Source organism: Alosa sapidissima, chromosome 17, assembly GCF_018492685.1.
Source record: "Alosa sapidissima isolate fAloSap1 chromosome 17, fAloSap1.pri, whole genome shotgun sequence".
In the NCBI taxonomy this organism is placed as follows: domain Eukaryota; kingdom Metazoa; phylum Chordata; class Actinopteri; order Clupeiformes; family Clupeidae; genus Alosa; species Alosa sapidissima.
This window is the reverse complement of record NC_055973.1, coordinates 34522660-34547266: the sequence shown is the minus strand read 5'-3', so window position 1 is coordinate 34547266 and position 24607 is coordinate 34522660. Positions and strand designations below refer to the sequence as shown.

The 24607-nt window shown below is 43.5% G+C and overlaps 2 protein-coding genes across 2 annotated transcripts in view; one reads left to right on the top strand and one right to left on the bottom strand.

The window, feature by feature from the left end:
• Positions 1 to 20009, bottom strand: part of LOC121688526 (transmembrane protein 236-like) — a 42701-nt gene extending 22692 nt beyond the window's left edge. Inside the window, exons 1-2 of the mRNA XM_042068164.1 lie at positions 19776 to 20009; positions 1707 to 1979 (exon numbers count right to left, since the gene is read on the bottom strand). Of these exons, the coding sequence (XP_041924098.1) occupies positions 1707 to 1978 (272 nt within the window). The 5' untranslated portion in view covers position 1979; positions 19776 to 20009. The remainder of the gene's footprint in view (positions 1 to 1706; positions 1980 to 19775) is intronic.
• hacd1 (3-hydroxyacyl-CoA dehydratase 1) overlaps positions 18597 to 24607 on the top strand; it is a 33272-nt gene continuing 27261 nt past the window's right edge. The window contains exons 1-4 of the mRNA XM_042068165.1: positions 18597 to 18806; positions 22184 to 22301; positions 22428 to 22446; positions 24185 to 24273. Of these exons, the coding sequence (XP_041924099.1) occupies positions 18688 to 18806; positions 22184 to 22301; positions 22428 to 22446; positions 24185 to 24273 (345 nt within the window). The 5' untranslated portion in view covers positions 18597 to 18687. The remainder of the gene's footprint in view (positions 18807 to 22183; positions 22302 to 22427; positions 22447 to 24184; positions 24274 to 24607) is intronic.

Sequence of the window (24607 nt, the reverse complement as noted above, 5' to 3'; positions counted from 1 at the left end):
AGGACAAGACAGTTAACCTTTCATATTGGGGTTTAATGAGCTGGACTTAACAAGACTGTCTCCCTTTCATGTGTCTGTCCTAACAACAAGGAAAGTGGATCATGGGGTAGCCTCTATTCCACTCCTTCCTAAAGACGAGGATCCTGTCTGCAGTAGCATGAGGAGCTGTCTTGTGAGGGCTGGGCTCACAGTGTGGGCCTATCGGATGTCTTGTGAGGGCTGGAGAGCAGCAGTCATGCATGAGCTGCACTGTACCTGATATACCTGAGCTACACTGTACCTGATTTACATGAAGACTCATGAGCTGCACTGTACCTGATATACCTGAGCTGCACTGTACCTGATATACCTGAGCTGCACTGTACTTGATATACATGAAGACTCATGAGCTGCACTGTACCTGACATGCACGAAGACGTGGAGGTGGCCAGAAGTGGGGCGGGATTTATACCTTCAGTTGAATCTGGGAGGGAATGTCCCTTTTGCGGGTGGGAGGAGACAGTTGAGCACCTCTTTCTGCGGGGGGATGTTAGAGGGATGTTGGGGCTTGCATCAAGATGCTTTTTAATTGAGCGACATTGGTCAACAACATTGAGGGTTTTTTGACAGTATAAGGGGTGGGAGGGTTGCTGTGTGAGGGTGGGGAGGATGGGCAGGTTGTTTTTAAAATTTGAAACTGTTCTGTGAGCTCTGTGTATGGTTTTATTTGAGGCTAAAACACTTGTCAATGTTTTTAATTTGTAGTATTTAAACACCTGATATTGTTTTAATAAAACTCTCTCCCTCCCCCTCTCTCCCTCACTCTCTCTCCCTCCCTCCCTCCCTCACTCACTCTCTCTCTCACCCTCTCCCTCCCTCTCTCTCTCTCCCTCCCTCCCTCACTCACTCTCTCTCTCCCTCACTCACTCTCTCGCTCACCCTCTCTCTCCCTCACTCTCTCTCTCTCCCTCCCTCCCTCACTCACTCTCTCACTCTCTCTCCCTCCCTCTCTCCCTCATTCTCTCTCTCTCACCCTCTCTCTCCCTCACTCACTCACTCTCTCTCTCACCCTCTCTCTCCCTCACTCTCTCTCTCTCCCTCCCTCCCTCACTCCCTCTCTCTCTCTCCCTCACTCTCTCTCTCACCCTCCCTCACTCTCTCCCTCCCTCCCTCCCTCCCTCACTATCTCTCTCTATCTCTCCCTCCCACTCTCCCTCACTCTCTCTCTCTCTCTCTCCCTCCCTCACTCACTCTCTCTCTCCCTCCCTCACTCACTCTCTCTCTCTCTCCCTCCCTCACTCTCTCTCACTCTCTCCCTCACTCACTCTCCCGCTCTCTCTCTCTCTCTCTCCCTCACTCCCTCACTCTCTCTCCCTCCCTCCCTCACTCCCTCTCTCCCCGCTAGGTTGCTCTTGGTGGAGGTTATGTCCTGAGGATTTGTGTTGTGTTGCCGTCGGGCTCATCGCAACAGACCTATGGTTTACAGTGCACCAGGGTCAAAGTTCAACACGGATGAACACTCTCTTCCTCTCTCTCTCTCTCTTCCCCTCTCCCCTTTCCCTCTCTCTCTCTCTCACCATTTCTTGTGCCCACTGAAGTTCCTCTTCTTCATGAACACCATGTACTCTCTCTCTCCCCTTCCCTCTCTCTCTCTTCCTCTCTTTCTCCCTCTCTCTCCCCTTCTCTTCCTCTCTCTCTCTCTCTCTCTCTCTTCCTCTCTCTCTCACCATTTCTTGTGCCCACTGAAGATCTTCTTTTTCATGAACACCATGTACTTGAGTGGCAGCCAGACCAGTAAAGCCACGGTGGTGATGTAGGCCACGCCCGACGCTACGATCAGCCAATAGGCGGTGAGGGCGTCGCCCGGTGGTACTGCTTCCTCTTTCGCCCGGGAGACGATGGCGGCAAACCGCTGCATCACCACCAAGAGGGGCGTGGCCAGAGCAGCGAACTGCAGCAGCTCACAGACGGCGAATTTTAGAGTCCAACCAGATCCCATCCTGAGAGCGAGAGAAGAGAGAGAAGAAGGAATGTCAGATCCCATCCTGATAGAGTGATAGAGCGAGAGACGAGAGGAGAGAGAGTCCTCCCTATGAGTCACCATATTATTCTGAAGATACATTTCATATCTTGAAAAAGGATATCACTGAACTTCAACCCATTTGGGAAAATACTACTAATGGGAGATTTAAATGCACGGACAGGAAATGACCTTGATTATGTTGACCCATCTGGCCTAAAATATATTACAACACTCCAACAAAACACTGTGGTGAGTAGATAAAGGCATACTTTTGACTATATACTTAATAAACATGGCAAGGAACTTCTACAACTTTGTAAAGGTACTCTGTACCTTGTCAATGGCAGAACAAGGGGTGACTCTCTGGGCAAATACACTTACTCCTCATCCCTGGGCAGCAGTGTGGTGGATTATGCTATAACAGACCTAGACCCAAATCAAATAAATCATTTCATGGTGATGCCACAGCTGCCTTTATCGGACCATAGTCACATCACCATTAGTCTTAAAAAGAACCCTAATCTTGAACACCAACAATCTACATCAGTGCTACACCCACTCCCCGTATAATACATATGGAACAATGACCATCTGGAACAATTTAAAACACAATTAAACTGCATCCAAATAGAAAACATGATCTACTCCTTCCTGTTCACCAAATTCAAAAATGATCAACAAAACATCAACTTAGCTACTGAAAGATTAACAACATTTTTTTCTACAGTGGCCAAAAGATCTTTAAAGAAAGTAAAATAGACTACTAAAAAAAGAAGGAATATGAATACAAACAAATGGTTCGACAAAGACTGCCGAACATTGCGAAAGGAACTGAGAATATGTTCAAATAAAAAAACACAGAGACCCAATAAATCAAGAGATTAGATCACAATATCACAACACCCTTCAGAAATACAAATCCCTACTAATACACAAAAAAACTAATCATGTAACTACCCAACCAAAACAAATTGAAGATGCATTAGATCAAAACACCTTTTGGGATCACTGGAATAACTTTAACAAAACTAAAAAAGACAACTCCATCCCCTTGTGGATGGCAGAAAATGGACAGAACATTTAAAAAAAATGTACGAAAAAAATAACCAAATCCTGAACAAAAAAAAATCATTTTAACTAAATTAAATCAATTAGACTCTACAATAACCATGCACGAATTAAAATCAAAGTTAAAATCTCTCAAAAACAAAAAGTCATGTGGCACTGATGGAATCTACAATGAAATGTTGAAACACAGCACAACTAAATTAAGAGAGGCAATCTTGAAATTATTCAATATGATTCTATCATCGGGCCACTTTCCAGATCATTGGAAAGTGAGCCACATTACTCCAATTCATAAAAGAGGCGACACATTTAATCCAAATAATTACAGAGGTATATAACAAGGCAGCAATCTTGGAAAACGTTTTTGTGGAATTCTAAACAATAGATTAACAAACTTCATTAAAAATAATAATATCCTAAATTCATCCCAGATTGGCTTTTCAGAAAACAATAGAACGAAGGATCATATATATACAGTGTTGGGAACGTTACTTTAAAAAAGTAATTAGTTATAGTTACTTCCTACTTGTTCCAAAAAGTAACTGAGTTAGTAACTGAATTACTCTATGATAAGAGTAACTCGTTACCAGGGAAATTAACTATTTGCGATACTGTTACAAAAAAAAAAAGTTGCTACATGTCAAAGATTTTGGATTTTTTGAGCAGTTTTGAGCAGCCGGTTATAGAACAGACAGGTGTTTGTAGGCTACATAACTTTTAATATTTAGATAGATACTTTATTGATCCCCAAGGGGAAATTCAAGATATTGCACATCGACAGACCTATGGTTGACTTCAGCCTGTGTCATAGGTTTTTGTTGTGAGGCAGAAAGATCTAGCTTTTGCTGCTTGGAGGACTTTACTCCGACTCCTTCTTTGCTAGTGGATGGCGAGCTATCATCTGGTGGAGGTATCAGTGCTTTTGGCCACTAGCTTTAGATGCGTGTGTGAGATGCTTCATTAAATTAGAGTTGCTTACAACGGATGTCGACAAAGTCTTCGCTCCTGGACATAATGTACACATTACATGCACGTTCTTGCCTTGATGAATGTGAAGTAGTGCTTATATCTCCACCTTGAAAAGTCCAACTTTTCAGATTGCTCCTGACCTCTGCTGTTTTGTCGAATCTCTATTTTAGCGGTTGCGTGTGTGTGTGTGGCACGTGTGCTGGCAAGTGTGTAGAAACACTGGCTCTGATTGGCTATCATGAAACATGACTCTGCCTTAGCCAATCATAATCGCTAACGTCGTTATTAACCCACCTCCTCACTAGCTGTGAGCCAGGGTGCATTCGGATTACACAGTTTATTCAAACAATGCATAGTAACGCACCGCATTTAATGTCCAATAACGGTAACGGTGCTGTAACGACGGGAAAAGTAATTAGTTAGATTACCCCGTTAGTGAAAAAATAACGTCGTTACCTAACGCCGTTCTTTTAAACTGCGTTATTCCAAACACTGTATATATACTTCAAACAATAATTGATGAACATGTAAAAAAAAAAAATAAACATGGTAAATTATTTGGCTGCTTCATAGATTTCAGCAAAGCATTTGATTCAATTTGGCACGAGGGACTAATGTTAAAATTAATTAATAGCGGAATTGGGGGGGAAACTTATAATATCATAAAAGACATGTATAACAATAACAAATGGTGTGTAAAAATAAATAATAAAGTAACAGATTTTTTAACCAGACCAAAGGAGTCAGACAAGGTTGCTGCCTTAAACGTCCCACATACTCGACGCACCCGACCAGTAGCGCAACAATGTGACGTCACAGAAGCGCCGTAACCATTTATACTCGCGCGTGGTGGTCGCAACACTAGTTGCAATATTCTCCTGAACAGAGGTGTCGCTGTTGTGAAAAGACTAACATTAACTACTTACACAGCAGAAGAAGCTGCAGTAAGAAACACCAGTAGCTAGCCTCTGTGATGGTACTTCAGACTTTGGTTGCTACTATTCACAACTACCATCATCATTATCATGTAGTTTCCAAGGTGTGTGCACAGGTAGATAGATAGATAGATAGATAGATGGATATATAGATAGGTACTTTAGTCATCCCGAGGGAAATTTTAATCATTTAAACAGTTTAGTTAGCTGGCTAGCTAGCTAGCAGCTGGCTGAGTTTGTGTAATTTCCTGAAGTGGAAAGAGATTTTGTTCAGGCCTTAACAGATATCCTTTGTTTGAAAATAAATTGTTTCTATTCTTTCCTCTTAATTCCATGTGTTGCAACTCTCACTGGTAACTTTGTTAACTTATCCAGCAAACTATTAAAAATTCACGACTGTAACAAAACACTGCAACTCGCTTGCCCTCGAACTAGTCCATCTTCCTGTTTCCGCCTTGTCGCGCTCGTCTGAAAAAAAATGAGTGGTGCGCTACCTCGCGCTACACGGCCAAAACCCTGGCGCGCCAGAGAGATCTACGCCATTTTGACGTCACATTGTCGCGCTACCGGTCGGGTGCGTCAGGTATGTAGAAGCCATTAGTCCGACTTTATTTAACCTTTATATAACTGATTTGGCCACCAACATAGAAAAAACTTCTTCCCCAGGGCTTAACCTCCTGGGTAGAGAGATAAAATGTCTACTCTTTGCAGATGACCTGCTCGTACTATCGCCAACAGCAGAGGGACTGCAAGAAAGCCTTGATATAATAAACAAATATAGCACAACTTGGGCCCTACCAATCAATCATGAAAAATCAAAAATGATGATCTTCCAAAAAAAAACAATCAGCATCTAACGATTACCATTTCACAATTGGCAAACAATCAATAGAACAAGTGAAACATTATTGTTATCTAGGATTAATAATCTCATATACCGGACAATTTGACAAAGCAATCATAGATTTAACAGAAAAGGCAAGAAAAACATATTACATTTTAAGGAAATCATTAATTAAATACAATCCCCCGTTAAAAATATGGTAAATTTTTGATTCTGTAATTAAACCAATCCTATTATACGGGAGTGAGATTTGGGGCACCAAATACAAAGACAATTTGGAGACATGGGACAAAAGCCAGCCCGAAATTTTTCATTTAGAGTTCTGTAAAAATATATTAGGAGTGAACAGAATTTGCTCGAATATGGGTTGTAGAGCTGAATTAGGAAGATTCCCTCTCCTTCTCAATATCCACAAAAGAGCGGCAAAATTCTGGCATCACCTACAACACAGTGAACCAAGCAGATACCACCACACTGCTGCCCAGCTGAGAGAGGGAAACCCAGAGAAGAACCCCCTAAATTACCTAATTGAAAAACATGGCCTAAACAAAATTGACTCAACCATTGCTTCAAAATTAAAACAATTAGAAAAAACCTCGAAATAAAATTACATTAACAATTGGAGGGATAAAACACAATGTATTAAAAATAATAAAATCTGATTACAAATTGGCACCATATATCTATACTATAAGTATAGAAAGCTATTGACATAATAATGTGACAAGGTACAGGCTCAGCGACCATAGCCTTGCTATAGAAAAGGGGCAACACAGGGGCAACACATATACAGTATTTAACAAACCTGGCTGGCCCCTGAAAAAAGGATGTGTGCTCACTGCGGGATTTGTAGTAGAAAATGAACAGCATTTTCTTACTGAATGCAAAAGATACAAGGTTATAAGAAAAGAATACTTTACTAAAATAGGAGATAACTGTCCCGAATTTCTTAAAACAAACAATGAACAAAAACTATCATTCCTCCTGGGGGAAGTAGACAGTTGTGTCCACCTAGCTGCTGAGTAAATCCAATCCTGCCACATCCTGAGAGAACATCCCATGTTACATGATGAGTAACATAATAATCCATAGTTTTTTATTTTTATTATTTATTATTATTATTATCTGTATTATTTTTATTATTGTTATTGTTATTATTATTGTATTGAATGCTTTGGCAACACTGTAAAATTTACGTTCATGCCAATAAAGCTTATTGAATTGAAATTGAATTGAATTGAGAGAGAGAGAAGAGAGAGAGAGGGAATATCAAATCCCATTCTGGGAGTGAGAGACAAGAGGAAAGAGGGGAGGAGAGGGAGCAAGGGAAGAGAGGAGAGGAGGAGAGAGGGACAGAGGAGAATAAGGGAGGGAGGAGAGGAGAGATGGAGGGAGGAGAGGAAAGGAGAGGAGGGAGGGACAGAGGAGAAGAAGGGAGGGAGAAGAGGAGAGATGGAGGGAGGAGTTGGTGAGGAGAGAGGAAGGAGAGAGAGAGGAGAGGAGCAGCAGGGGCATTGGAGCCCTTTGTTTGCCCCGTGCTAGCATATTCTACTGCCTGTGTGTGTGGGGCAACAGAATGCTTACCCTGCACTCAGCATTGTGTAGCACTGACACACGCACACACACACGCACGTATACATACACACACTAATACAAAACTCTCACACACTCGCATACACACATACAGTACTCTCTCTTACACACACACACACACACATAAACATACACACACACACACACACACACTCACATACACACACACCATAATTAAACTTATAGATACACACACTCTGTTACACACACACACACCACAATCACACTTATACATACACCCACTAATACAAAACTCTCACACACTCACATACACACAGACACATTCTCTCTCTCTCACACACACACACACAAACACACTCACATATACACACACACACTCTCTTACACACACACACCACCCAATCACACTTATAGATACACCCACTGTTACACACACACACACCCCACAATCACACTTATACATACAGTACACGCACTAATGCAAAACTCTCACACACTTGCATATACACAGACACTCTCTCTCACACACACAAACACACTCACATATACACGCACACACACACAATCTTACACACACACCACACAATCACACTTATAAATACACATACTAATACAAAACTCTCACACACTCTCTCTCTTTCTCACACACACACACACACACACACACACACACTCACGTATACAGACACACTCTCTCCAACACACACTAACACAAAACTCTCCCGTACACTAACACACTCCCAAACACACACCTAACTTCACACTCACAACACACAACACTGTCACACAGTCACGTATACACACACACATACACACACAGACACACAGACACATACAGACACACACACACACAGTCACAGACACATACAGACAGACACACACACACACACACACAGTCACACACACACAGTCAGACACATACAGACAGAGACACACACAGTCACATACACATACAGTATATTAGGATAGTATATATACTCTTTTGATCCCGTGAGGAAAAAATGGTCTCTGCATTTATCCCAATCCGTGAATTAGTGAAACACACACAGCACATAGTGAACACACAGTGAGGTGAAGCACACACTAACCCGAAGCAGTGAGCTGCCTGCTACAGCGGCGCTCAGGGAGCAGTGAGGGGTTAGGTGCCTTGCTCAAGGGTTACAAGTCCAGAGCCCTAACCAGTAGGCCACGACCGAAGTCACCGTTAGCTGCACATTTTAGTGATGAGGACTGGGTGTCAAAACTCGCTTACCTGTGTGACATTAAGCGGGTTGCTTAATGACCTCAACCTGTCACTCCAGGGGAGAATGACGACTGTCTTTAAACTGGCAGATAAAGTCGCTGCATTTAAAGCCAAGCTTGGACCGGGGTGTATTTGATATGTTCCAAACAGTAGTGGGGGTTTTGGGAGAGACTGAGGCAGGGCCCTTTCTCTCGCAGCTGGTGCGCGATCACCTTGTTGCGCTTTCAAATGAGTTTGAGCGTTACTTCTCATCCTCCAAAGATCCACGGCAAACCAATGAGTGGGTCCGCAACCCATTTGTCAACATCCCGAATAGTCCTAACTTGTCAGTGCAGGAGGAAGAGCAGTTGATCGAAATTGCAAATGACGGTGGTCTAAAGAGTGTGTATAAGGAAACCTCTCTGGCGGGTTTTTGGATCAAAACCAAAGCAGAATATCCCGAGATAGCCGTAAAAGCGCTGAAAACTAAGACCAAATTGCGCAATTGACTGGACATTTCAAACACACTGAGGGTGTCCCTGTCTTCCATCACCCCCAAATGGAACCTTCTTGTTGCAGGGAAACAAGCAGGGCTCCCACTGATTATATTCGTAATGCACGTTTAGTTCCCATGTTTTGTTCCCATATTTTGTTAAGCATGTTCACACTTATAGATGTAGCTTCAAGTTGTTCAATATTCATAGTTCATATTGTTCAATTTTCACTTCTTCAAGTTCACGTTTTTCACATGTTTAAGAGATCGTTACCTTCACTGTTCATACATAACTGGAGCTAGTTCTTTTCAAGTAATGCATGCACAACACATATGGAACATGGAACCCCCAACCCCCCCCATATCCCCCTCCTCCCCCGCCGGTCCGTGAAAAAAAAAAATAGGAAACTCGGTCCATGGTACATAAAAGGTTGGGGACCCCTGTGTTAAAGAGTTGTGTTCCAGGAACAACCACTCCGCCACCCCTACACCACCACTACACCACCCCTACACCACCACCACTACACCACCACCACTACACCACCCCTACAGCACCACTACACCACTACTACACCACCACCACACCACTACACCACCCCTACACCACCACCACTACACCACCCCTACACCACCACCACTACACCACTACTACACCACCACCCCTACACCACCACTACACCACTACACCACCACTACACCACCACCACTACACCAACCCTACAGCACCACTACACCACCACTACAACAGCACTACAGCACTACACCACCACTACACCACAACTACACCACCCCTACACCACCACTAAAGCACTACACCACCACCACTACACCACCCCTACTACACCACCACTACATCACTACACCACCCCTACAGCAATACACCACCCCTACAGCACTACACCATCACTACACCACTACTACACCACCACTACAGCACCACTACACCACAACTACACCACTACAGCACCACCACTACACCACCCCTACAGCACCTACACCACCACTACAGCACTACACCACCCCTACAGCACCTACACCACCACTACAGCACCACTACACCACCACTACAGCACCCCTACACCACCACTACAGCACCTACACACTACACCACAACTACAACACTACAGCACCACTACACCACCCCTACACCACCACTACAACACTACACCACAACTACACCACTACACCACCCCTACACCACAACTACACCACACCACCCCTACACCACCACTACAGCACTACACCACCACTAGAGCACTACACCACCACTACAGCACTACTACACCACCACTACACCACAACTACACCACCACTACAACACCGCAACTACACCACTACAGCACCACTACACCACAACTACACCACTACACCACCCCTACACCACTACTACACCACCACTACAGCACCACTACACCAACACTACACCACCACCACCACTACAGCACAACTACACCACCACTACAACACTACTACACCACAACTACACCACCCCTACACCACAACTACACCACCCCTACAGCACCTACACCACCACTACACCAGCACTACACCACCACTACAGCACTACACCACCCCTACACCACTACTACACCACCCCTACACCACCACTACAACACTACAGCACTACTACAGCACCACAACACCACCACTACAGCACTACACCACCACTACAACACTACACCACCACTACACCACCACTACAGCACCTACACCAAGCCAAAATATCTATTCTAGTGAGCAAGGCAGTGTTTTTGGTGCATTGGTGTAGGTAAGTGTGTGTGTGTGTGTGTGTGTGTGTGTGTGTGTGTGTGTGTGTGTGTGTGCACGTGTGTGTACTACACCACCACACCACCACTACAGCACTACACCACAACCACTACACCACCACCACAGCACTACACCACCACTACACCAACAGGCGCATCCCTGCTCACTGCTCCCCGAGTGCCGCCGCTGTAGCAGGCAGCTCACTGCGCCGGGATTAGCGTGTGCTTCACCTCACTGTGTGTTCACTGTGTGCTGTTTGTATTTCACTAATTGGGTTAAATGCAGAGACCAAAAGTATATATACTTATATATTTCTTTTCCCTGTTTGCTTTGATTGATAACTGAGGTGATTAAAATCAGAGGAAGGTTAAGTTTAAAATAAAAGTATCTATTATGTCTATGTGGGAGCTCACTAAGCGCGAACCAGCCAGGATGCTAACGTCACCTACAGGGGCCCAGATGGCCAATAATAGCCTTGCTAATGAGCTTGCGATTTTACTTCACCAGGCGTGAAAAAAACCTCGGAATCTGAATTGAAACACTGTTTACAATCAAATACATTTACAAAAAAATATTTCCATAGGCTACAGGTTCGAATATTAAGAGATCCCTAAAATTCGTTCGAATATCTTTAATTTTTAAAATAATCGAATTATATTTGAATAACAAAGTTCGGAGTCAAAGCCCTAGTGTGCGTGTGTGTGTATGTGTGTGTTTGTGTATGTGTGTGTATGTGTGTGTGTGCTTATGTGTTCATGTGTGCGTGTGTGTATGTGTGTGTGTGTGTAGATGTGTATGTGTGTGTGTGTGTGTGTATGTGTAGATGTGTGTATGTGTGTGTGTGTGTGCGTATGTGTGCATGTGTGTGTGTAGATGTGTGTATGTGTGTGCGTATGTGTGCGTGTAAGAGGAGCAGGGTAGGAGGCGGGCTCTATATTTGGTGCTCTCTTCAGTATGCTGTCGTTTCCTCAGGCTGTTATGAAAGAGGGATAATTTTAGCAGCCCCCCCAGGGAGGTTGGGTTGGGGGGGGGGGCTCTTTCTCAGACTTGGGGGGGGGGGTTAGTCATTGGGGGACTTCCCCAGTGTACATCTCTCACTCTCTCTCTACCTTTCTCTCCGTATCTCTCTCTCTCTCTATCACACACACACACACACACATACATAGAAACTCATACACACACATACATTGAAACATACACACACACACACATACATAGAAACTCACATATACATACACACACACACACACACACAAATAGAAACTCACATATACACACACACACACACACACACACATGGAAACTCACATATACACATACATGCACACACACACACATAGAAACTAACATACACACACATATACACACACAATCGCACTGGTCTGTGTTACACTTATAGCTTGAACATCAAAACGCAAAGCAACTTGTTTGTTGTACTGGTCCCATTCACTCAATAATGTGCTGGTCCCATAATGTACTGGTTTAATTCACTGAACAATGTCTCCACCATATATATACCAAAACCAGCCCCCAACCCCCCAACCATAAATGAGGGTGTAATAAAGTGGGTGCTGCTTCCAACTTCAGTATAAATGTGTTCAGCTGACCAAAGCCACCGTGACCAAAGCCACGATGTTCACTTTGCTGCTCTACTGCTGCTGGTCAATACAACTACAGCACCACTACAGCACTACACCACCACTACACCATCACTACACCATCACAGCACCACTACACCACTACACCATCACTACACCATCACTACACCATCACAACAGCACTACACCACCACTACAGCACCACTACAGCACTACACCACTACTACACCACTACAGCACTACTACAGCACTACACCACCACTACACCATCACTACACCATCACTACACCACTACTACACCATCACTACACCACTACAGCACTACACCACCACTACAGCACCACTACACCACCACTACACCACCACTACACCATCACTACAGCACCACTACACCATCACACCACCACTACACCATCACTACAGCACCACTACACCATCACTACACCACCACTACAGCACTACACCACCACTACTACACCACTACAGCACTACACCACCACTACAGCACTACACCACTACTACACCACCACTACACCATCACTACACCACTACTACACCACCCCTACAGTACTACACCACCACTACAGCACTACACCACCACTACACCATCACTACACCTCTACACCACCATCACTACACCACTACTACACCACCCCTACAGCACCACCCCTACAGCACCACTACACCACCCCAACAGTACTACACCACCACTACAGCACTACACCACCCCTACACCATCACTACAGCACCACTACACCACTACAGCACTACACCACCCCTACACCATCACTACAGCACCACTACACCACCACTACACCATCACTACACCACCACTACAGCACTACACCACCACTACAGCACTACACCATCACTACACCACTACTACACCACCCCTACAGTACTACACCACCACTACAGCACTACACCACCACTACACCATCATCACTACACCACTACTACACCACCCCTACAGCACCACTACAGCACCACTACAGCACTACACCACCACTACAGCACTACACCACCACTACACCACTACTACACCACCACTACAGCACTACACCACCACTACACCATCACTACACCACTACTACACCACCCCTACAGTACTACACCACCACTACAGCACTACACCACCACTACACCATCACTACACCACCATCACTACACCACTACTACACCACCCCTACAGCACCACCCCTACAGCACCACTACACCACCCCTACAGTACTACACCACCACTACAGCACTACACCACCACTACACCATCACTACACCACTACACCACCATCACTACACCACTACTAGCACCACTACACCACCACTACACCACCCCTACAGTACTACACCACCACTACAGCACTACACCACTACACCATCACTACACCACTACTACACCATCCCTACACCACCACTACAGCACTACACCACCCCTACAGTACTACACCACCCCTACAGTACTACACCACCACTACAGCACTACACCACTACCACACCAGCACTACACCACCACCACTACACCAACACTACAGCACCACTACAGCACAACACCACCACTACAGCACCACTACAGCACAACACCACCACTACATCACTACACCACCACTACAGCACAACACCACCACTACACTACTACAGCACCTACACACCACCACTACAACACCACACCTGGTGCAACTCTTCCTGTCTTTTTACAGACATATGTTTTTTTCTCTCTCTGAAAAAAGTTAATTGTTTACAGTATTGTGTAAGTTAATACAGTTGACCTAAATCCTTATATTAGGGGAGTGCATTATTCACAAGAACACAATGTTACCCCTTTTGTATTGATAATGTTAAACCATGAGCATCTTTATTTATTGATATGTTAAACCATGAGCATCTTTTATTTATTTATGTGGCAAGCTAACTTTCTAGGCTTTAAATTTATAGTTCATTAATGACCATACAGTTTTATGAAGGCCACTAATTAAATGTGCAATCTGACTGTGATTGCTTTTTGTATAAGTTCATTACTGTGCAGTCACATTGACCGTAAAAACAGGCGTGCTATCATTGTTTGTATATCTAATGCTTTCATTAAAAAATCTCCTTTGGTATACACTAAAGGAATCTCCCTGGGAATACACTAAAGGAATCTGCATGTGGCAATAAGTATAATTAATTGCATTTTCTTTCATTTACATTTGGAATGCATGATACATGTCCCGTCTGCTGGCATTTGGAATCAACATGTTAAATGACACTTAGATGGCTGTGCTAATCATTACGGAAAAACTTTTGTGAGTTGAATGTATTTGCTGTATTCATGTAGTCTTTCCACCGATTAATTGCAATTACATAACATGCGGTTATTATTAGTGCTGTCAGTTAAATGTGTTATTAACGGTGTTAACGTAAACCTATTTTAACAGTGTCATTTTTTTATCGCGAGATTAACATTATTTTTGGTGTAACAAACTGTAGTTTTTTCACATGCTCTTGCAACATCTAGTAACGTTAGAACAACTACAACACCACACTGGATCTAGCTAGACCGGAAACTAAACAATACGCACTGACGAATGGAATGGAACATTGTATGTGCTGAACGTACACACCCCCTTTTAGAGGAAAGATGACTGATATAATGGAAACCTATGCTGCATCGAAGTGGGGAGCGAAAAGGGCTTATACTTACTAAATCTTGAAACAAACATGAATAAAAGGCACAAAATAAGGTTGGTGTGAGAGTTATCTGTGTGTTTATGGGATTAATGTGACCATTATGTTCCTATTTTTTGCTCTTTCCAGTTTACTTACAGGAGTGTCACGAATGTAGGCAGTCAAACTGCCCGTGGCTGACTAGAACTAATAATATCAATGTAGCCTATCCTACAACTAGGTGAGATAATTGGCTATGTTACAGTATACAGAAGTTCCACAGTTAGCTAGCTAGCAAGCTAACCGTTTTGCATGGGATATTCTACATGCTAAATTTGTTCTCAACATTGGGGTACTGCAAATGAATTAGGTTAGTAATGTACATAGTTTCGACATGAGTAAGTTACATACATATAATTCTTCATAACTGCCGTGTTAGTAAAATTATTGAATGTCCTGTGAGTTAATAACTAGATGTAAAGCAAATGTGTGATTACTAGCTGTCTTTCCCATTGGAATCAATGATATGTTAACTTGTTTTCCGCCAAAATGGGGCGTGATGCATATTAAATGTATCTTTATGATGATGCGCCGCCGCCGTTAGTAGGCTACGTAAAGGCATGCTGCACACACTTGTTTGGGCTTATGAGCAGGCCAAAGAGTAGTAGCCTAGGCTGATGCATTAATCGTGTGCCGCCAAAGATTTTTTCACCGTCACTTGCTGTGGACACCAATGCCGACATGAGTGCGATGCACTCTGCTTTCGACATTAATTTACATTAGATTCCGTTCTTTTCGATACAACTCCGCAGACCAGCTTCGCACTTTGCCGCCGTGTTTGCCTGTTGAAAACTTCGGTGCTGATGTGTGTGGCAAGTGACAGTGCACCATAGACTGTAGGTCTATAAAATGGCAGTGCACTCATGTCGAAAAGTTCCTTATTTTCAACTGAACTCAAAGATAATGAATATAGTATGAATATAGTATTTTCTGTTTGTTATTCCCTTTATAATGTGTGTAGACCTACATTTTGTGCATGCACTTCTGCGGTAGCATTTATTTCAGTTTATATCTTTTTGAATTTTTTTTTGAAAGTCTTAAAGTTCAGTTAATGAAGTAACTTGCTTTGCTTTCATTTAAATCCCAATCAAGATACACAATAATTGCTTTACATTGTTAATATGGACTCCTGGAAAGTTCAGAAATGCAAAATAATAGAATTTTAATCGTATGATAAAATATGTGATTAATCATGATTAACTTTCAGCGATTAATCGCTATTAAAAATGTTAATCATTTGACAGCACTAGTTATTATGAATTATTACATAACATGCGGTTATTATGCATTAATACATAACATGCAGTTATTATACATTATTATATAACATGTGGTTATTATGCATTATTACATAACATGCGGTTATTATGCATTATTATATAACATGGGGTTGTTACGCATTATATATGTGGTTATTATGCATTATTATCACCCAGAGAGAAGAAATACTCTTTTCTGATTGGCTGGCGGGGTGGCTTTTAATTCTGAATAACGGGACACCTATGAAGTAGATCTAGTAAAAAAAAGTTTAAGCGCCGTTCCATATCAATGCTTATGAATGGTAACTATAACAACGATAGTAGGACGACGGTTGAGCCTGGAGGCAGGCTTCGCAACAATGGAATCAACTGTAAACAAGCTAACTGTCCATGCTAACGCTGTTATAAAGCCAACGAAAGTTGTACAACAAGCTGAACTAGTGAGCTTCTTTTTAAACGGAACCGCGTGTTTCCTTTGCTTTACAGTGGCAACCGGGTGATAAGCGGGATAACGGCTTTCGAGGTGTGTCCAGTTATACGGAACAGTTAACAGGACACCTCAGCGGCCGTTATCCCTTACTTATAACATGCAGTTATTATGCATTATTATATAGCATGCGGTTATTATGCATTATATATAATATGTGGTTATTATGCATTATATGTAATATGCGGTTATTATGCATTATTATACAACATGTGGTTATTATGCATTATTACATAATATGCTGTTTTAAAAGACAATTGGGCAATAAAGAGCCTCAGAGTCAGTGATTTTTCAGTCAATTTTTTATGCAGAATTTTCATGAAATTGTTGTATTTTATCAGATATAAAAAGATAGGCAAAACGTATAGCCTTTCTAGAATGTGTTACCAAGACAGAAGAAAAGTAAGAAAATGCATCACGTAAGAAGTAAAAGATACTTTTGTGTATGATACAAAAAGAGACTGTTCCCTGCATATTGGGTCATGTCAGTGGCCTCATCAACATCGCAGCCAATGCACAGAATGGCAGAAGAGCATCTTCACCAAAACAGTAGGCTACAGTAGCTATGAGAAAAATGGAGAAATGTAACATGGTGCCCTGCGGTCCCTTCCCACTGTAAAGATGCTGAAGTGTAACATGGTGCCCTGCTGTTAAGATGCTGCTAGAAGTGTAACATGGTGTCCTGCTGTTAAGATGCTGATGCTGCTAGAAGTGTAACATGGTGTCCTGCTGTAAAGATGCTGGGAGAAGTTGGTAGTAAATGTCTCAGTCTTTCATGGCTGACTACATGTTTTTGCTTCAGTGGCTGCTTTTCTACTGCTCTTAATTTCAAATGGCCACTGAAGCCCAGCCCAGAGGCCTACTCTTAAACTGACCCACTGCTTTCCCTGCTGAAAAAAACAGCCTGACCAGCTTAAGGTGGTTTGCTGGTTGACCAGCTTTTTTGACCACCCTATGATGGTTGATGAGCTAGCCACCTCAAGCTAGTCATTTTAGCTGGTGTTGCTGGTCTACATTGCTGGTTTAACTGGCCGTGCCAGCTTATGTTGGTCATTCTAGCAAACCTGCATGGCCATCTTACACCAGCTGTATCCCACACGACAGGCTGGTCACCAGCATGACCATCTTACACCAGCTGTATCCCACACGACAGGCTGGTCACACCAGCATGACCAGCTTTCTTCAAATGGTCACGCAGGATGTCCACCTGGTGGCCTAACTGCTGGAAGAAAACCAGCAAAGACCAGCTAAAATCAGCTACCAGCATAAGCTGGTTTCTAGCTATGTTTTTTTTTTCAGCAGGGTCTCCTTTGACATGTGCAGGGACAGGCAATGATCAAGCCTCCAGCAGATCAGGATCCTTGAATTTCCCCTTGGGGATCAATAAAGTATGTATCTATCTCTATCTATCCTCTGTTCCAGAGGGATGCACACACCCTCCACTTATTCTTAACTTCATTCTCCCATGCCACCAGAAATGCAGACTATTTTTAGGCAGATATTAATAAGGTGTGCTTGTATTGAGCCTGAGAAAATCTCTTGATGTTTGCCGTGCCGCTGCAGCCGCCAGAATGCGAGCTCCTCGTGCTGGGTATTCTGACCGTTTCTACGCACAGTTATTGTGAGCGCGCGTTTCCCCTGTTTTAGTACACGGTTACTGCACTTCACAGCCACGCACTCGTTTCAGGACCATTACTCGCGCGAGAGGGGGGTTCGTGACCCCTGCCCCAGCTGTCAACTGCGCTCGCGCAGCCGTGTCTGACTTTCCCACTCTGCCCCCGGTAGCATGGCGTCAGGCGAGGAGGACGGTTCGGTTGAGGAGAAGGAAAACAACAACAAGAAGAGAACGAAAAGCGCCATCGCGACAGCATGGCTGACATTTTACAACATCGCCATGACGGCCGGGTAGGTGATTGAACTAGATCGGCACTGGCCCACGACTTCACGGACACTCCCTGAAACTCCTCTCCGCTCCTCCGGACTGAGCGCATGCCGGCGCGTGTTGCTGTTTATAGGTTCGAGTTTCTGAATGCTCCTGCTGTAAAGTCTCGCGCAGGCAGGCAGAGGGCAACTTCACTCACATACTTTTGATCGAATCGAATCGATCGCGTAGCGTGTCTGGAGCGAGTATTTAGTAAAGAATAGCTTGCCATTGTACGGAAATAAAAAAATTCAATACAACCATTGGAACTTTCAGGCTTTCCAAATACGGTTGAACACCCGGTGGCGCGTCACACCCGCCGCTCAAACAGTTGCGGGATAAGTATAGCCGGCGCGCTGTTACTGGAGCCGCGCTGCTGAGGGGGAATTATGCTCAACTGGCAGATTTTACCAACTGCCTTCGCACCAACAGTTTGTCTTCAAATAGTTCTTACATCAACAACACACTAGTGAAGTAGGGCCACGTCGCTGCTTTGTTTCTATAATGATTTGCTCCTATAAAAAACAATTCTGTTCGTACCCGGGGAATCGCTTATGGCAGACTCAAGAATGTGCCTGACTGATCAGGATCAGTTTTAACTGTGTTTGGGTCTGCGGCATGGGAGCTCCGACATTTCCTCTATCCCATTCTCCGCATTTTATCTGTTAGGTCAGCGTTGTTCTGTTGTCCGTGATTTCAGCTTGTCCTTACTCAACATTCTGGGCTATTGGGCTACCGTCTCAGACTGGGCTCCGCTACCGACCCCCACTACTTCATCAATAAACGGCTTCGACTGGGGATTAGTGAGTGTCATCTTTAACTCGCGCCGGGTGTCACGTTACCGGAGAATGGGTTATTAGTAAATCTGCCCTGTGTGTGTGACGTGTCGCGGTGTACCTGGTGGCAGAGTGCGACTCTCCGTGAGATTAGTTGAGATTGCGGGCATTACGCACCTGCTACTGTTGTCGGCGGAGGAAGTGTTGGAATCATCGAGTTGACCTGCAGCGCAGTTAACATCAGGGTGACATGAAGCGCTGTCCACATCAGGCTGGGTGATCTGAACTGTTCTGTTTCGGAGTGGCTTTAAATGGCCGCTTTGTCATTGTCTCTTGAACAAAACAAATACCCACGTGCTCATCCATGCGCCAACTTTGGGGAGAACTAAACCTGTAGCCTAAATGCCTGCTACCGCGCATGTGTTACCGACACTCATATGAAGCCCTAAATGTTTTTTTTTTTTTTTTAATAATTTAAATAACTAACTACGTTTTTTGTCCTTTTGTGTCAACCTGCAATCGGTTTGAGAGAGTTCCAAAGTCCAAAGTTCAAAATACTTCGTACATGAATCTTCCAATCAGTGTTCACCAGTGACAAAACTACAGCAATTGATAGATCAGTTTCAAACAGAGGTACATTTGCCACTAAACATCCCCATCCCTGGGACACACACCAACAGATCAAGTTGTTTGGTTTTTGGTGTCATGAGACCTGCGCTGTTTGTTAGTATGTGTGATTCAGATCCAGAGGCACAGTAGACTTATGTTGGTAGGCTAATATCTTGTGTTGTTACTATGCATGGTAGGCTAATACATGTGAACTATGCATGATGTGCTAGTTATAATGTGAGCATTTTTTAATGCTTTAAGTTGTTCAGTGTATTTTGGAGTGACACTAGTCTTGCTTGGTGAGCGCATATAGTTGCTATAGTGATGGGTGTATGAGTCATGTGCTATGGTTTTGGCAGCAAAATGGGACACGGCAGGCAAATGGGACTCAAACATCTACAACCCCCCCCCCCACACACACACTATATCTTCTGATGCATCACACACACAAACACACACACACAAACACACACTAGACTAGTTTCCGCTAGAAAAAAATGGTGCCGGTCAAAGTGACCGGCAGAGGTTTCGTTTTCCGGACATTTTGATGATATGCCGGTCAAATATCCTATTATCCCTTCTTAATTAGTCAAATTGAGGAAAACTGGAGACAGGCTATGTAGCTTAAAGAATGACATAATCAGGCTGTATAGAATGCAACATGTTCATTAGCCTAACTTAAACATGCCTAACAAGATCTAGCCAGTATCTTTTCATGGACAGCAAGAGTCCGCTTCGTTCGTTGTTTTAAAAAGGCTACGTTGTTTGTTGCTGCTACCCACGTTATCTCCAGTGGTGACAGTTTAACTTACACAGATGCGCACACACAAGAATGAGCGCTCACACCACTACCCCCTAATGCTATGCCTTATTATTTGATAACAATAAATGAAGAAATGTTTACTATTCTTTCGGCCGTGGTTCAATTATACCGTTTAATTGTGCCAGAAATTATCCGCGGACCAGTAATCACCTCGTCGAGGAGGCCCTAACCCTGCAGATCATAGACAGAGAACGCATAGGCCTACTGTATGCTTTGGGTAAAGAACAATTGCATGTCCAGTGTACACGGAGAATGCCAGTGTCTTGGAGCGACCACACCCCCTGCAACTCCACTTCCAATGTCCCTGATTCCGACAGATAGGCCTACGCCCGACACTTATAGTATAAGTATTAAGTATATATACTTTTTGGATCCCATGAGGGAAATTTGGTCTCTGCATTTAACCCAATCGGTGAATTAGTGAAACACAAACAGCACACAGTGAACACACAGTGAGGTGAAGCACACACTAATCCCGGCGCAGTGAGCTGCCTGCTACAACGGCGGCGCTCGGGGAGCAGTGAGGGGTTAGGTGCCTTGCTCAAGGGCACTTGAGCGGCCTGCTGGTCGGGGCTCGAACCGGCAACCCTCCGGTTACAAGTCCAGAGTGCTAACCAGTGGGCCACGGCTGCCCACTTCTGCTTTTTATCTGGTGGTGGTGGAGTTGACCGGACATCTGAGGCTTCAGACGTTACCAATTTATCATCATCCATCGCGTCTGGCCTCTGAAAAAACTTTTAAGGTTATTCTGCCTGGGCCTGGCCATGTTTGAACCGCCTCACTCATTTGTTCGTTGTTTAACATGGACGTTTTAAGCGTGCGCTTCCTATTTGAAATGCAGCATAGGCTATGCATGTTGTTTAATAGCTTACTTTTCAAACGGTAGAGCCTGTTCATATAAAAACATAGCCAGAGGACGTATACTATAGGCTTACATATTAAGGCTTATTCTCAAATTCAGATTGCGTTAGGGGACGGGATTATTAGCCAATTTCAATCGGACAATTTGACCGGAGAGATTTAATTTTGTCTGACATTTAATTTTTTTTCTGGCCAATGTCCGGTAATTACCGGACAACGGAAACCCTGACACACACACAATATCTCTAATTTTGCCCTCACTGCTGTGTGTGTGCGTGTGTGTGTGTTTCAGGTGGTTGGTGTTGGCGGTGGCGATGGCTCGGTTCTACCTGCAGAAGGGCACTCATAAGGGCCTGTACAGGAGCATTGCCAGGACACTCAAGTTCTTTCAGACATTTGCTTTACTGGAGGTGAGACAGTCACACACACACAAAAAACAGCCTAGTCTCATGTAAGAGAGAGAATGTTTGTTTCCTTATTTATTTGTTGTTTGTTTGTTTGTTATTTGTGTAATTTTGTCGTCTTATGTCTTTCAGGTTGGCCATTGTGCAATTGGTAAGAACACAGATACACACTCAAAACAAACAGTGATACTAAGACATCAACATACACACATATGCATACTGCACACACACACACACACACACATATGCATACTGTACACACAGAGTCAGACACAAGGAGTCAGGCAAACACACGCACACACACCTACACACATGCTCACACACACATACACTCACACACAAGCATACACACACTCACACAGACACACAGACACACATACACACACACACACACACACACACACACAAGCGCACACACACACACACATACACACGCACACACACGCAGACTCACACAGACACACACACACACACACACACACACACACACTCACACAGACACACACACACTAACACAGACACACACATACACACACTCACACACACATGTTCTGTACTAATGTCCAAAGCATAGTTTCTCTCCTGCATTAACAATGGCAGTTACAATGGATACACACACACACACATACACACACACTAGGGGTAGTACGGTACACAGAAGTCACGGTTCGGTTCATACCTCGGCTCAGACATCACGGTTCGGTACGAGTTCGGTACAATGGAGGGAAAAGCAAAACAAAAATGCAGAAGGCAAATATATGATTGAGAATGTGTCATTGGCTACTTACCTAACTTGATGTTAAAGGATGTGGCTTTAGAAGAACGCTTCGTTGATCTGATTGGTTGATTTGGCCCGTCTATCACCAACATAGGTGGTGATAGACGATAGACAGATGGTTTATCCAATCAGCTAACCAGTATTTTCGCCCTTTCCCAAACGTTCTCCAACGGAAAGTTCCCAGATGGATATGCGGAGCAAATAGGAAGCAATCCATCTGGCGGAGTCAGGTTAGGGTCTACCTAGTGCTACAATCTCTCCTGTTCCCCTGAGCTAGCTGCGACAGCCTGAAGTGTGCAAAGTAAGATGTAAACAGTAAACAAGTACCCCGCATCATCTACAGACTCAATCTGTAACTTGTAAACAAAATAAGACAATCAGCTATAAAACTGAATATAGACCTACAGTAGAGCATCTCTTATTTATTATGAGTGCAAATTACATACAATAATAATTTTTAAAAATCCACTTAGGCCTTCAACATCTGTGTTTGGTTGTATTTGAAGGGGTCTACAGGTTGCCTCAGTATGTTTCAGTGCGTATACAGTAATAATCTACTAACTGGTTTGCACCGCTTTGTTTTATTTCATTTGCGCTTATATCATATTTAATGGACTTAAAGGACTTAAATTGGTCAAATATGTCTTGTCTTCACCGTGGGATAGTGAGAAACGTAATTTCGATCTCTTTGTATGTCTGGAACATGTGAAGAAATTGACAATAAAGCTGACTTTGACTTTGACTTTGACTTTGACTAATGTATTTAATTTGCGCTTATATAATATTTAATGTATTTCATTTGCGCTTATATAATATTTAATGTATTTAATTTGCGCTTATATAATATTTAATGTATTTAATTTGCGCTTATATAATATTTAATGTCCCTGTGTAAATTCATGCACCGAACCGTGAAGCATGTACCGTTTCAGTTCAATATGAATACATGCACCGTTCCACCCCTAATACACATACACACACACACACGCATATATACACACAAACACACACATACATACACACACACAGATGCTCACACACACACACACACACACACAAATGTATGAATTTCCAATAAATAGACATACATTTGTGGCCTCATGTTTTGCAGGAATGGTGCGGACGTCAGTGATCGTCACAGGGGTCCAGGTGTGCTCCAGGATATTCATGGTCTGGTTTGTCACCAGCAGCATCAAACAGGTGTGTGGTGGTGGTGGTGTGTGTAAATGTGTCTGTGTGTGTCTTTGTGTGTGTATGTGTGTATGGATGCGTGTTTGTGTGTGTAGTCTAACCTGCTGCCCTGAGTCTTCAGTATTAAAAAAGTATAAAAAAAGTAAAAGTACTGTATATATACTCTTTTGATCCCGTGAGGGAAATTTGGTCTCTGCATTTATCCCAATCTGTGAATTAGTGAAACACACACAGCACACAGTGAACACACAGTGAGGTGAAGCACACACTAACCCGGAGCAGTGAGCTGCCTGCTACAGCGGCGCTCGGGGAGCAGTGAGGTGCCTTGCTCAAGGGCACTTCA